The sequence below is a fragment of the Solanum verrucosum genome, unplaced genomic scaffold (assembly GCF_900185275.1).
Source record: "Solanum verrucosum unplaced genomic scaffold, falcon-dt-bn FXZP01000049.1, whole genome shotgun sequence".
In the NCBI taxonomy this organism is placed as follows: Eukaryota; Viridiplantae; Streptophyta; class Magnoliopsida; order Solanales; family Solanaceae; genus Solanum; species Solanum verrucosum.
The window spans coordinates 2716407-2732342 of NW_026020221.1; the positions used below are offsets into that span (position 1 = coordinate 2716407).

At 35.1% G+C, this 15936-nt stretch overlaps 1 protein-coding gene across 2 annotated transcripts; it reads left to right on the forward strand.

Annotated features, from left to right (window-relative positions):
- Positions 1-643: 643 nt before the first annotated feature.
- On the forward strand, positions 644-15046 carry LOC125830906 (pantothenate kinase 2). 2 transcript variants are annotated; one of them, XM_049510092.1, is made up of 22 exons: positions 644-1078; positions 1488-1700; positions 1847-1905; positions 3120-3236; positions 5256-5375; positions 5462-5556; positions 5945-6038; positions 6258-6389; positions 7463-7575; positions 7726-7918; positions 9249-9454; positions 9888-9932; positions 10058-10106; positions 11394-11476; positions 12172-12288; positions 12376-12439; positions 12578-12754; positions 12823-12981; positions 13581-13664; positions 14070-14264; positions 14360-14431; positions 14713-15046. In XM_049510092.1, exons 1-22 carry the CDS (start codon positions 820-822, stop codon positions 14800-14802), a joined length of 2736 nt encoding a protein of 911 aa, XP_049366049.1. In that variant the 5' UTR covers positions 644-819; the 3' UTR covers positions 14803-15046. The 2 variants fall into 2 exon arrangements, with proteins under 2 accessions (XP_049366049.1, XP_049366050.1); XM_049510093.1 differs by having other exon boundaries at positions 12578-12724.
- Positions 15047-15936: the final 890 nt, after the last annotated feature.

Here is a 15936-nt window from a genome sequence, read left to right on the forward strand (position 1 = left end):
TGGTACATATGTGAAATAATTATATAAAAATATCTCCCGCATCCAAATCTTATCTAAATGTGGAAAACAAAATCAGTTTTGAAAACACAATTTTAGTATATTTTAAACATTAATAGGAATTTCACAACGAAAATATTTTCTCGCTGCGCTGCGGGTCTACTCACTGAGCGGACCATTCAGCGCTTTATTTATTACAAGACCAAACGCACAAGTCACAACTCAGAAGAACACGACTGAAAATCAAGAATCACATTCAATATTCAACTGGGTCGACTCACATTCAAGATTCAAGATTCTCTTATTAATAATCGTGGGTCTTTGTTGGGTTTGTTAGCACTCACTGGTAGTAATTTGTATGATCATCATCTTGTTTACTTTTTCTTTTCTGGGTCCCAATATTTTAGGTTGTTTTTCACTTGCCACTGCCATTTACGGCGAATTCATCAATGGAACTTATTGTTGAGATAGAGATAATTCAAACTTTAATCTTCGTCCTGCATAATTAAATCTCTACTAGTAGGGGAAACTAAAAGGCCGTCTACAGCCTGTCATCGGTAATTATTATTATTATTATATTAATAGTAGTTTTATTGTTTTAGTAGATATGGGTTCTGGGTAATTTTGAATAGTTGATAATGACTTTCACTGCCAATAAATACTTGTTTATTCGTCACAGTAGTTTGTTTTGGTTTGGTGGCTGAACTTCAATTTTGTTTGGAGTAAAGAAATGTGCGCTAACCAAATTGGACCCAATTGACTAAAGAAAAATTGTTTAGGTTTAGGAGCAAGGTAGGAAGGACATAGGGAGAGAGAGAGTTAATGGCAAGTCCAACGACAAAGGACCAATCTCACATTGAAATTGACGATATAAATGAGGAATCTCAACAGATCACTGAGAAGGATATTGTAGAGAAAGATATGGCACCTTTGCCTGGGAGTTCAATTCATAGGTCATCTTCTCGTCCACAGTTGGATGTAAGTGGTGCTGCAATTCAGGGGAATTTTGAGGAGAAGGATCCTGCAATTCTGTTGCCTAATCAGACTGATGATATTTCACACCTTGCTTTGGATATTGGTGGTAAATTTTCATGTCTTTATTGGAGTCTTAAAGAAGTTTGGGATTTGATGTTTGTGTAATTCTTATTGTTAGTAAAATGGAATGAAGTTGATATTTTCTTGTTTTTTTTCATACTTTCAGTTCAATGTTGCTAGTATGTTCTTTGATAACTTTGAAAATTTAGGCAAAAAGCTACCACTGATATGATTGTGGACCATGTTGCTCGGAATCTTAAAAAATGTCCGCACAACTTTTTCTTGCGGTGTCTCCAAGTTTGACGTTTGTCCCAACTTTATCTGCTTTTGTATGCTTTTTGGTGTAATGCTGAACTCTTGCACTGGTTCTGAGTTTGATGTGCGAAAAGCTAATTACGATTAACCTAAATCATATTAGTACTGGAATAATATTTTCCATGGATTTCTTAATCCAGGCTCTCTTATCAAGCTGATTTACTTTTCAAGACATGCGGACCGACAAGTGGATGATGGGAGAAAGAGGAAAGTTAAGGAGAGATTGGGTGTTACTAATGGCAGCAGAAGAAGCTATCCTATCCTTGGAGGGAGGCTTCATTTTGTGAAGTTTGAGACATCGAAAATCAATGAGTGCTTAGATTTTATACATTCCAAGCAACTTCACTGCGGTGGTATAGTTCTTTGATTTGTACATTATTCTTAAATTGCTAATTTTGTAAATGCCCTGTATTACCCCGTGATTTTCAAACGTTCTTGATCAACACCACGTACATTGGCTAGAGTAGTTTTTACATTTTGTTCATGATCTTGTGGCCAGGGATGGATCCACGATGTTGGCCTTCTGATGCCCCACCAAGTGAAAATGCAGTAATTAAGGTAAGCATCATATTTGTTGAATTGCGTGGCGACCTCATTTATAAGTTAAAGTTGTGAGGGAGGTGACTTTTATTAGTTTGATTATGTAATAGCACACTTCCTTACATTTGAGCTAGACACTTCATTTTCTTCCTTCGAATGATGTATTATTCTCTTTTCTAGGGCCAAACATGTAAAAGTACTTCTTTGATATCAGGCGTAGTGACATTTAAACCTAGGAACTTTATTTTCTCTGGTACCATGTTGAGCTTTGTGACCACGTGATAGAAAAATTTAAACTGTTAAAGAGGGGACACTTTTTATTTTACTTTATGTATCAATGCTATTGAGCCAGGATGTCTACTTCCAGTTTTAGTTTGATCAGAATCAAGTTATATGGAGGAAGAAGCAAATTGGTTTAAACTTTGAAGTACTCAAAATAAGTGCAAGTGAAAAAAAAGGAGAAAGAAAAATAAGAAAAATGAAAAGAATAGGAATTAAGAAACTAAATAAATGTTAGAGCTCTGAGGTCTCTAAGTGAAGAGAAACTGATTCCATGTACAGCTATACAGGCATAGCTAGACCGGTCTTATAATTGAACTAGTTTTCGTAATTGTACCCCCTTTTCATCAAAGAGCATCCCCTGTCTCATATGTGTGGTAATTTTTTTTTCCTGAGCTACTTAGACTACAGGATCATCTTGGTGTATATTTCATTTGTAATAAACTACTAATAGAAACTTACCGAAGACCTAATGAGATTCTCATTGCATTCTTCTCTGATGATTATGATAATAATAGAATCCACCATATTAGCCCCCAAGGCGTAGTTCAAGTGGGAAAGATCGAGGGACTTATAACTTGGGTCATAGTGATCCCTGTGCAATGTAAATCAAGCTTGGTATTTATTAAGTGGAGAAGGGTAGAGGGGTGGGCCCATTACCCTGAGTATCAAAGGTTGCAGCTGGTCTTGAGGATTAACCTCATAAAAAAAAAGAATCCACTATACTCTGGACTCTGGCTACCACTTCGGAGCAGTTATTTAGCAAGTACTTTAACTATATAATAACAAAGTGTAATGTGGTTTTACTTCAGTTTTCTGCTAGTTATTAGTTTTAATAATTTACACATACATTCACCTATTTAACTGGTTTGGTTTTTGTGAAAAGACTACAGGTTTAACTGGTTTGGTTCTGTGAAAAGATACAGGTTTAACTAGTTTGGTTTTGTGGAAAGGCTACAGGTGGTGGGGCATATAAGTTCGCTGATCTTTTTAAGGAAAGGCTGGGAGTCAGTATAGAGAAAGAAGATGAAATGAATTGTCTTGTTTCTGGTGCAAATTTCTTACTCAAGGTAAGATAAAAATGATCTTTTTTTCGCTCAACTGTCTCACTCTGCATTTTCTCCTATAGTGGCAGCTTTAGATCCAAGTCCTTTGTTTGACTGAATAGAGTGCATAAATGTTGCTTACTTGATCACTTTTCTCTTGGGAGTAGTACAAAGAACAACTCAATGCTGATTTTCAAATTTACTTGTAAATTGTCTTATAGAGGGCTTTCTGGGCCACAATTTTAGGATAGAGATTGTCATGAAGTATCTGACATTCAGGATTTGTTAATTACTTCAAGAAGAGCCTCCGAATTAACCAAGGAAGTTTTTTACAGTTTTAGTAGGATATATTGTAGATAGATCTGTTCTTGTTTATTGTGGAAGTACCTTCACCTAACTTTCAAAAAGTACAGCTCCTGACTATTTTATATCCTTGAAAACTGACTGCCATAGTGCCGTCACCCTTTAGCTCCAGATTAAGAATAGGAAAATTCAAGTTGTGAAAACCAGAACCATCCTAAGCTTTAAGCTGAAGATGCATAAAGAATAATGTGTTAATTTAATTTTTTAATGAAGAACATGCCAGTAAAAAATATAGAAAACTTATAGAACTTTTATTTTTACTACAATAACAAACCCAGTTTTATTCCACAAGTGGGGGCACGTTTTATTTTGTATAATGTTTGTGTGAGATGAGCTTAAATGAAGTTACATGGTCAATGAGGATTCATATAGCCGACCTCAACTTGTTTGGGACTCAGGTGTAGTTGTTGTTTATACTTTGTTTTTTACTGACGAATAAAGCAGCCATTCTAGTATTTTCTTTTATGTAGACTTTGCCTTCATCTCAAGGCTCTGGTTAGTAACAAAACTATTTTGGGATTAATTGATTTCTGACATAGGGGCGTCCTTGCATCTACATGTGTCGTGCTCTTAATGGATGAAATAGTTTGGTAGTAGGTCTATGCATCTGCATTTGTTGTGCTATTTTTTTTCTTGTTTATTTATTGATTTCTGCATTTCCCAGCTACTATTGAAGGAATACTGACTGTTGATGGCTGTTGAATATGTCAGAATGTGAAGTTGGAAAATTAGCCGCTTCAGCAAAATTTTCAATAAGTTTATGCTAGTCTTTGTTATCAATTGCTGATGGAATGTACTGAATTTTGCATTCTGGATACAGCTGTACGAGTGCAAAATAGGCTTAAAGGCTCTCTTTTTTATTTGCTTGACAGATTTTAGTTTTATTTTTACAAATATATTATTGCATGGCTCTTTCATTTATTTGTTTGCACAGATAGTTTCATTCTTACAAAGATATCATTGCGCACTGTAATTGATATTTTTACAAATATATTATTGCATGGCTCTTTCATTTATTTGTTTGCACAGATAGTTTCATTCTTACAAAGATATGATTGCACACTGTAATTGATATGTCCTTAAAGAGGACTCACTTCTTTGTTCTAGTACTTTCATCTCCTTGTTGTTATACTTCCTTTGTCATTGAAATATAGTTGTGCTCCAGCATCCAATCAGCAAGTTGTCCAGGGAGATTCTTTTAGGGGTTACATTTCCACTTAAATGATATCTGTTTTGTTAATTAGATTTGGGCATTCGGCCCAAATGAGTGATGTAATTGTTCTCTTTTCATATCAATAAAGCTGAAAAATTTAAACTAAAATAAATAAATATATATATATATATATATATTAGTGACCTGCAGAAGCTGCACTGGTTTCCTATATCACTGAAATCATACCATTTCATATATGTATATTCCTGAAATCAAACCATATAGCATTTCTTACTTGGCTACAGCTTTCACTTTATTTTGAGGAAGTTAATTCAGAAGTTGTTTTCTACTTTCGTTTCTATGTAAGAATATTCTGTGTCTATTGGATGTTCATGGTCAGGCAGGTTTGGCCTCATCTTTTCCTAGTTTAACGTAATATAGCTTGGGGGCTGTCAGACAATGATCTCTGACTTTTGCTTACATTATTGCCTTTGTTGGTTATATTGTTGAATGCTGTTTTTGAATAGGCGATCCGTCATGAAGCTTTTACGCATATGGAGGGTCACAAGGAGTTTGTGCAGATAGACCAGAATGATTTATTTCCATATTTGCTTGTGAATATCGGTTCTGGTGTCAGTATGATCAAGGTACTCTGCCTTAGTTCTTGTTTTGTGTTACTCAGCTAATAAAAAAATCGAGTACCCGCTAATGTCTTCTTTTTGCGCTATTATAGGTTGATGGGGATGGGCAGTTTCAGCGGGTCAGTGGCACAAATGTTGGAGGTGGTACATATTGGGGATTGGGGAGGTTGTTAACTAAATGCAAGAGGTACTTTTGATTAGACAGCATTCGGATAATGTTTGAAGATCATAAATTAGAGACATTAGTAGAAGATTTAGAATCCTGAGCACAATCTCTCACATCACTCATTCCTCTCGTTTTTCCCTCTCTTGTTTTTTGAGAAGTTGAAGTCAATATTATTATGTAGCACCAATAAGATTGTTGAGAGTTCCAAAGGGTAACAAAAGATTATAGCATCACATCTCTCTCAGCACGTGTATTTATGCCCATTCACAATGGGACAGTATTCCAATTTTTATATGAGTGAGAATGGGATATTTTTCTAGATTCCACTAGCCTTGGGTTATGACTTCCTAAACACTCTAATATGGGGGTAAATGTTATTGCAATTGATTCTGTCAGTTCTCTGTTACAGTTTTGATGAACTGCTAGAGCTCAGTCAGCGTGGAGACAATAGCACCATAGACATGCTTGTTGGTGACATCTATGGTGGTATGGATTACTCAAAGGTACATTCTAATAGACCAGGTTCTATAATCTAGGATTTATTTTACTGATTAAACAGAGGTGAACTTTAGTGGTCTGCTTAGGTGTTTAATCATGTGGGAAAATAAGATCCATGATTTTCTCCTGAGAGCCTGTAGTTGTTTTTCCTTTTTGTTTTATTTAGTTCATATTTGCTATGCATCCTAATGATTATCTACTCAAGATCTATAATATCTCTATAGATTGGCCTTTCAGCTTCAACAATTGCTTCGAGTTTTGGGAAGACCATTTCAGAAAACAAGGATCTTGAAGATTATAAGCCTGAAGACATATCTCTATCCCTGCTGCGCATGATTTCATATAATATTGGTCAGGTATCCCACGTTTAAGATCCCTATAATTCTACAAAGCATTTACTTCAAGTTCTATATTTAGGGTCTGAGTTGGCCCTGTTATTATTAATGGAAACTTTTACTTGATCAAAAAAAGGTTCAATATTTAGGGTTAAGTGCATTTTTAGGTCTATCCTGTTTTGTGCACCAAGTGATAATTTGTGACAAATTTGTAAATAGTTGATCTCGTAGAGACCAGGCCCAACTTATGGGATTACTCATAATAGACTGGATATGATATGTTGTTGATCTCATAGAATGGAACTGGACCAAGAAATCATTGTTTGCGTGTTTTCTTTTGATGAGAAAACGTATTATTGATAATAAACTCAGCACCAAGAAGTTAAACAACACTATCTAGGAATCCTCTAAGGCTGTAAGGGATCAATTAAATCTATCATTACATCAAGATCATTCGAGAATTCAGCATTACACCAGCCTTTTAAACTATGAATGCATCTATACTTCAACATCAAAGAATTCTGTTCCTTCCCCTCATGACATCTGTTGTTCCTCTCGAGCCAAACATTCCAGAATATGCTGTTTAGACTTAAGAACATCAAGATCGTTTACTATTACATATGAGTTATGACTGATATCTTGTTAAAACTTAACCTACTTGAATAAGTGGCTCTGTTAAGAAATAGATGAGAGGATACTGATGTGGTTTACGGCCTGAATAGCTTTTGACCAACTAGGATGCGGGCATCGCTAACCCCTATGGAAATTTGAGTTTCTATTTCTAGCTTCTATTTGGTTTAATATCAAATGCCTTGCCTTGTGAAGAAACCCAAAAAGAGTTTCAAGAACATGAGTACCTTAATAATTTAGTATCAGGCAAATTCTTCTGCCAAGTTCTCCATGACAAGAGGTTTATATTGTTAGTTCAGTTAGCTATATTTACTTTGTCCTGGAAAGAGAAAAATGGTTAGGTATATTTCTGATTCTTTCCTTTCTGAATGAGTAGTTTCTGGGAAATGAGTCATTGCTTGATGGGTATTATATACTGTTAGATATTGCCTAATCATGAAATTTATCTTTAAAACATTTTCTAGATAGCTTATCTCAATGCACTGCGTTTTGGACTCAAAAGGATATTCTTTGGAGGATTTTTCATACGAGGTCATGCTTACACTATGGACACAATATCTTTTGCTGTTCAGTTCTGGTGAGAAATTGATTAATTTTACGAGACTTCATTATTTATAACTAGTCAATAGATCTTTTTCTAGTTCTTTCCTCCAAACCATGTGCGTTTTTCTTTCATTTCATTATTGTCTCTTCATCAATTTCACCCCTACTCCAAATCTTCGAATAGGTCCAAGGGAGACGCACAAGCTATGTTCTTGCGACATGAAGGTTTCTTGGGAGCTCTGGGTGCTTTTATGAGCTACGAAAAACATGGTTTAGATGATCTGATGGTCCATCACTTAGTGGAAAGATTCCCAATGGGTGCACCATACATTGGAGGAAATGTTCATGGCCCACCGTTGGGAGATTTGAATGAGAAGGTAAGTATTACTTTAAAGTTTTAAATTCTTGTGCACTGGGTATTGGGTTTGAATGTGATGCAACTAAGCAATCTGAAATGGAATTAGTTAATCTAGGAGATGGAACTCGAAGAAGATGATGGTCAAATCAGGGTTATGACCAAGAATTGAGGCTGGATTGAATGTAGAAGAGAGAGAGAATCAGATATTATTTCATGAACGAATCCAATTACATGTAATGGCTATATTTATAGAAATGAAACTAGTAACAACTTCAACTACTTCTATCTAACTGGCCACATCACCTAACTAACTTGCTAATTCAGCTAGTTCACTCTTAAACTTGTGTCAGAATGTGATAAGCTTTCTGTATGGCAAAGACTGTTATCAGTAGTGTCTTTCAATAGTTTGATACCCTGCAAATGTTCCTTGCAGTTACTGATTTGACATTTTAGTTCTTGCTTTTGCATGGTGTTTTTTAGCTGCTTCTTATGCCATAGATTGTTGTAAGTAGTTTCTGAATGCAAGATGTGAGGACTTTTGTTTTCTAAGGGGTATATTTTCTTTTTTATATTTAACAAGGAACAAATTCCTAAAACTATAAAGCATATATTCTGTGGGGTAACCACTTCATAAAAAAAATAAAAAATTATGTGGGGTAACCTCTATGTGACAAGGTGGGAATATGGTATCCATTTGTGACCAACAATACATACAAGTAGAATAATGGGAAGTGGCATGTGAAATGGCACATGAAGTTGGCCATATAAGTTGAAGTGTCATGGGTTGTGTAAAGGTTATGAGTCACTAAACTGACCCAGCTAGTTCAATATACCCACAACTCTGGTTTTGTTGGGCTATTTGTCATTGCAGTTTGGTATTAACTATGCGACTATTGTTCTTTACTTCCTTTATATATATATATATATATATATATATATATATATATATATATATATTCTGAATTGTTAATGCTTTTATGAGAATAGGTAAAGAGTTGCTTCTAGAGATGGTTGGAGAACATTCCTTCTGTATAATTACTTGTTATCCTCCTCCTCCTCTTCCACTTCCATAGTTGCTTTACTAGCTTTATTAAATTTTGAACTAATAGAAGGTAAAGAGGTTTAATTTTGGGGAGATTGATTTTTTTTCCCTTGTTCTTCTCCATAGTTGCTTGACAAGCTGTACTGAATTTTGAATTGATAGAAGCTAAGATCAGCAGGTCAACTGGTTTAATTTTTGAGAGATCGATTCTTTTTTTCAAAGACTTATTGTAGCTTGATGTTTCTTGTCTACCAGTAATCGGGTTTTTGATGGGATATGTTACGTAATAAGCTTTATTTGATTGCAGATATCGTGGATGGAGAAATTTGTGCGAAAGGGAACTGAAATTACTGCTCCTGTTCCAATGGCTCCACCAGCTACTACCGGCCTTGGAGGCTTTGAAGTTCCATCATCTAAAGGAGTTTTGCGATCTGATGCAAGCAAATTAAATGTTGGAGTTTTGCATCTGGTCCCATCTTTGGAGGTTTTCCCACTTTTAGCAGATCCAAAAACGTAAGTTGATTTTGGGCAGATCTTTTACAATTTCTGTGTGGCTCCACAAAAGGTGCTGCTCTTTATTTGAGCTGGTCTTTCATAGTTCATGTCTTCCTAGTTGCAATCAGTTTCTGTCTGTACATTCTGGTTATTTTACTTTCATTTCTATCTCTGGCTATCTTAGTTTCATTCCATTGTGTTTGCTTTCTTTGAAGAGGCTGCTAGTTTTTATTCATCTTGGTCTCCAGACTTGGTTAGCCTGCAAACTACTGTCACACTAAAAGTTCTAGAAATGCCCCATTTTCATTTTATTATCTTTCATTATTTGTGTAGCTGTAGAGGGTACTTGACAAGGCAAGGATTTTCTTGAAGTATATGTATGTTTTACTATTTCTGGAACACTTATTTGGAGATCATTGTGTTTTACCGAGTTTTGAATTGCTTTTAACAGATATGAGCCAAATACCATAGATCTCTCAGATCACGGCGAGCTAGAGTAAGTTGAAATTGAACACTCCTAAGATGCTCTTTCTTTTCCCTCTGTAATAGCCAAGCTAGCCTGCTTTCCTGTTTTTAGTTTCTTTGTTCTTTTTCTTAGACTAAACTTTGGCGGTGCTGTAGGTACTGGTTCACTGTGTTATCTGAGCATTTGTCAGATCTTGTTGACAAGGTAAGACATTACCTTTTATCATGTCAAAATCCTTGTTTCAGCCCAAGAGAAGAAGGTTTCCATGTATTACGTGTCTCAATTCATGACCTATCAAACAATCATTTTTAATTAAAAATTTGAGTGCTGAAAATGCAAGACCAGTATTTCCTTGGTGGGATAAAGACGAAAAGAGGACTGTTATTGCTTTTCACATCATTGTACATCTGAATGATATCTTCATAAAGTTGCATTGCGAGAGAGGATTAGCTTCTAACTGGTGGAGGTAAAATGTTGATGAAAAGCTCAATTTGTTAGCCCAAAATCAATTCAAAAGCAACCTTTTGTACTTAAAGGACATGCTGCATTATGAACTGTTGTTGCATTTTCATCTAGCAAAATACCTACCTCAACTAATATGGTATTGAGGCGTAGTTGTTGTTAAGTCATCTAGCCAAACATATGCCATAACTGTTGAAACCCAATTATGTTGCATGAAAATCAAGCCAAAATGCAACATATTTTACTCAAGGATAGCTGCATTACGAATTATTATTGCATTTGAATGCATAACACATTCTCTCATTAACCCACCAAAGAGACCGAAGTAGCAGATTCTAAGTGACTCTCTTTTCAGTGTCCTTATAATAAGAAATACAGGATCTTGTAATGGACTCAAAAATGTATGGATGAATACCATGCTGAAATTACCAAATTAGTGTAAGGAATAAGTGGAGTATGGATTACCAAGAAATGTGTGGAGGAACTAATAAATGTTTATAACCTTGTACAATATCATCTGCAAAATATTGAGTCTTTAGACCTCGTATTCTTGTTAATCTCTTCATACACTGCTCTGAGTTCTGATCTCTTTCTGAAATTGCTGCTACATGTGAGGTTTGTGATACTCCTACTTTTGTGGATAGAACAAGCCAATATTATGAGTAACTTTACTTAAACTATCTTGTAGAAAACCAATATGTAAAAGTTGACTTCATTTTGAAAAGGGTAAAGCTTGACTTGACAGTTTTTCTTTTCCAGATAAAAACGAGGTCAGAGGGGTTCGGATGGAAGATTTCCACTCTCTCCTTGTCCCTTCCCCTAGGTCAAGGAACTGATTTTCCCTTCAGCTGTTCATTCAATTCATGCAATGTCATACCCAATCATTTGATTGCTTAGAACAATAAAGGGGAAATCAGTGCCATTTTGTTTTGAATTGTCGAATGTGCATCACTAATTATTTTTGTTTTATATTATCTTGTTTTATCTCCCATATTTTTATGGTTTGAGAAGCTAATCCTTGACTTCCAGGCAGTGGCTAGTGAAGGTGGAACCGACGACGCAAAAAGAAGGGGTGATGCATTTGCTCGGGCATTTTCTGCACATTTGGCTAGGTATCATTCATTGTTTATTTAGCTGCAATTTTTTATTTAGTTTCCCTATTCCATATCGATCTCTAGATTCTCTAGATGTTATTTTATAGTAGCCAATTGTTATGTAGGTCTTTAGTTAATTAATCTTATAGGAGTAATAGTTTTTGTTCTTGTGTAGGACAATGAGAGTTTATTTTATCTTTTTTTTTTATCAGGTAAATAATTTTATTAAAAGAAATCGGAAGTCTTCCATACTTTCTTAAATTTCATACCTATTCAAACTTTGCCACATAAATTGAAACTGAGGGAGTACTATTTTGTTGATGTAAAATATATTTGTATTCAATTTGAATTCTATATTTATTAGTTTTTAAATAAAGATTAATTATCCATATTCAGATGCTGAAAACCATCAGTTTTAATTATAACGTATTCAAATCTTGATACAATAATTTAATAGTGAGATTTATATTCAAGTTCTGTCATCTTAATCTTAATGAAAGCTAACAGTAGCTTAGGCCATATTTCTTAGATAAAGAGTGGAACTACTTCACTACATGCTTAACTGCTCTAGATCTTGAATAGAGAAATTAAAAAATGGAAGAATTAATTTTGTTAATGAAACTCAGGAGGTTATAGAGTTAACAGGAGTGTTAACACTTCCCAATAATATTTGTAAAGTTGCTACAAAATAATTTCCTTATATTTTGTTACAGATTGATGGAGGAACCTGCAGCTTATGGAAAGCTAGGGCTCGCCAACCTTTTGGAGCTAAGAGAAGAATGCTTGAGAGAGTTTCACTTTTTTGATGCTTACCGTACCATTAAACAAAGGTATCTTCATATGGAAGGGACACATTTTTGTTCTATTGTCTTGGAAGCAAGTACACTTATCATACCCACTCATTGAATATTTTATAGGGAGAATGAAGCTTCACTTGCAGTTTTACCTGATCTTCTGATGGAGTTAGATAGCCTGACTGAGGTATGAATTTTCTCATATATTTCCTTCTCTCCTCTTTTTTTCCCTTTCTCCTCCCTTGAAGTAGGTTAGCTAGATAATTAAATATATTTTGTGTATTTTTTTGTCTATTTGCTGATATATCTAGTTTCTATCTTGTAGGATATGAGATTACTTACACTAATAGAAGGTGTTCTTGCTGCTAATATCTTTGATTGGGGATCACGTGCCTGTGTTGATCTCTATCACAAAGGAACAATTATTGAAATCTATAGAATGAGTCGCAAGAAGATGCAAAGACCGTGGCGGGCAAGTGAAAGGAAAAACAATATTAGAAAAGTCGTACTAATGTTGTATTTTCTCTACTGCTAGAAAATGTGCATTTAATGACACACTTATGTCTTTAGGTGGACGATTTTGATGCTTTTAAAGGGAGAATGTTAGGGTCTGGAGACAGAAAGCCTCAGCCACATAAAAGAGCACTGCTTTTTGTTGACAACTCAGGTGCAGATATTGTTTTAGGGATGCTTCCCCTTGCAAGGGAACTTCTCCGGCGTGGAACTGAAGTATGGTTTGCCTTTAAATGAATCTAAATTTTTCATGTTTTGCTTCATGGTAATTTAGTGATACTTCCCTTATCTGATAATGTACAAGATTAGTGTTTATTTAACATGTAATAACCACTTTCAATTGCTACCTTGTTTGCTTTGTATGTGATGAGACTCAAGTTATAAAAACTTATTCTAGGAGGCCAAAATAAACAATTAAGAAACTTAGTAACTGTCTCAACATGTATTGGGTGGTTTTTTCTGTAGAAAAAGGGGCAGGGCAGTTAGAAATGGGATATTGAGAAAATAAAGAAAAGGGAATTCTGGGAGAGTTTCTAGCCTCTCGAATGTCTAGAAAGGTTGTAATCTTTATGATGATATAACTAAAGTTCATTAATGTCTTAGGATGTAATTTATGATGTTAGTAGTGTACTAGTGATTGTTTTGTTTTCAGACTTCTTGTTGTAATATCAGTGTATCTAGTGTGAAACAGCAGTATTTGTTCCTTTGTTTTCTATTAAAGCAGTAAAGTCTATCAGTATGATCCTTCCCTGTCTCCTTCCATATATGCTGAACGTTTTAGGTTCCAAAGATCAACCATTCAAAATTTTATGCAGGTTGTACTGGTAGCGAACTCGCTTCCTGCACTAAATGATGTTACTGCAATGGAGTTGCCTGATATTGTTGCTGAGGCTGCAAAGGTATGTTGATTTTCAAGGACTTTCTATTAGTTATAAATAATGAGATGTATACGGGGGCGGGTCTATAGCATCAGTTACAGGCTCATGTGAACCCAGTAATTTTTGCTCAGACTCTGTATATATGTTTGGAAATTTCTTAAATATCTATAAATATTTGACTGCTAACCCATATATTGTATATATTAACTTGAAGTCGTTGTAGGAACCCATAAACTTAAAATCATAGATCCGCCGTTGGATGTATAACTCCTCTAAATAGAGTAATAATGTTTTTTACCTTGAACTCTAAACAGGAATAAGTCTATGCACGAATAAGGCCTATTTGTATGATATTTTAGAGCTCTCTCTCTCTCATCCACTCTACATAATATCTCATTAGCTCGGTAATATTGCTTTGGCTTGCAGCACTGTGATATTCTTCGAGGAGCAGCTGAAGCAGGAGGCTTGCTTGTTGATGCTATGAGTAATATCCAAGATGGTTACAAGGAAAATACACCTTCCGTTCCTCTGATGGTTGTGGAGAATGGATGTGGCAGTCCATGTATAGACTTGAGGCAAGTGAGCTCAGAGTTAGCAGCTGCAGCCAAAGATGCAGATCTGGTATGATGCTCCTTTCTTTAATACACTAAAAGATGTGACTATCTCATTGAGAAAATAAGTGCAACTTACTGAGGATGTTTTTTCCCTGGGTACAGGTAATTTTGGAAGGGATGGGCCGGTCTTTGCATACCAATTATAATGCAAAGTTCAAATGTGATGCTCTAAAGGTAAGGATTATAGCAGTCACTTGAAACATTTTAAAGACGGTTTCTGCCATATTTTTATATGGCTCTAATGAATATCAAATGGAGCTCCATAAGTACCTTCCATGAAAAATTAAGTTAGACTAAGTTTCTTCCATATTTTATTTACGCATGATGCCCTATTATATTAGCTGCTTATTGAACCAGCTAATTTGGTTCTTACGCGGAATGTTGAGAAATGTCAAGTATAATGTGCTCTCTTTGTGCCTCAGTCTTCTTTGACATGGTTTATGTGATTTTTGCAGCTTGCTATGGTGAAGAATCAGCGGTTGGCAGCAAAACTGGTTAAAGGGAATATTTATGACTGTGTATGTAGATATGAACCAGCTAGCTAAAAACTTCCCTTTTTCATGTAGTTTCGATTTATCTAGTCTCTCAGAACTGTCACCCATGCTATGTAAGCAGGTGCCTCGACAAATATGGTTATAGATGTAAACCTTCAGAAATTGTATTATTGAACTGCCTAAGAGTCAGTTCATACTCGAGGATTGCTCTGAATAGGTTCTGTTACGCGTTAATCCTTCTATTGTAGATTGTGTTATTTTCTAGATTCAAGACAATGAAAGTTTTAAGATATTATTATTCTCTTCATTCCGCACTCTGTTTTCTCTTTCCCCATTTCCTTGATGGGGATGCTGTGTAAATTCAATTTGTGAAGTTCATGAGATTGATGTAATGTTTGTTATCAAGAAACGGATGTGTATCCGTAGAAAGCAGAGGGGTTGGTGGTTGTCTTTTTCTGATAATTTCTTTATGAAGTACTTGTTTTTTGCATACAAAAACACTTGTTGTCTGATCCTTCTGCGAAGCTTGGTCATAGCAAGAGCTTAGTGCATTGGACTGCCTTTTTTTATATTTATTGTTATGTGAGTTGTAATGGTGCTATTTAAAATAGTGATGGTCTACTATATATGTCATATTTAACGACTTTGTTGTTACCTCTTTTGTTGCGTTTCCTCCTTGCAATCCTACATAAATGGATGAACTACTATGATACTGAAGATCTACATAAATGGGTCATATATGAAACCATTAATTGCCTTCTAAAATTCTTCTTTATTTTCAATGGTTATATTCTCCTTCACTTATCGAGGTGATTAGATGTGACGTGACATTCCACACATGTATAGTTACTAATGACAAGACTGACTTTATATTATAGGAAGATAAGGAGGACGGGGAATTAGGGTACAAAATTAGTAGGTAGAAAATTGTTATTGTTACTTTTATAAGCTATCTCATTCTTTGATTGTGGTATTACTTGTGGTTTCTTTGCTTCCTATTTTTTGTTGCTATTGTTCTCTTCATTGTTTTACGATATGAATTTCTGCTATTGTATTTGCTTTACATATTTGAGTTTTGCTATGCTTTAATTGAGTTGAAGGTCTATCGGAAACAGTCTTTCTACCTTCACAAAGGTATACGCACCACCTTCTTTCTTACCCACTTATTAGATTACATATATGTTT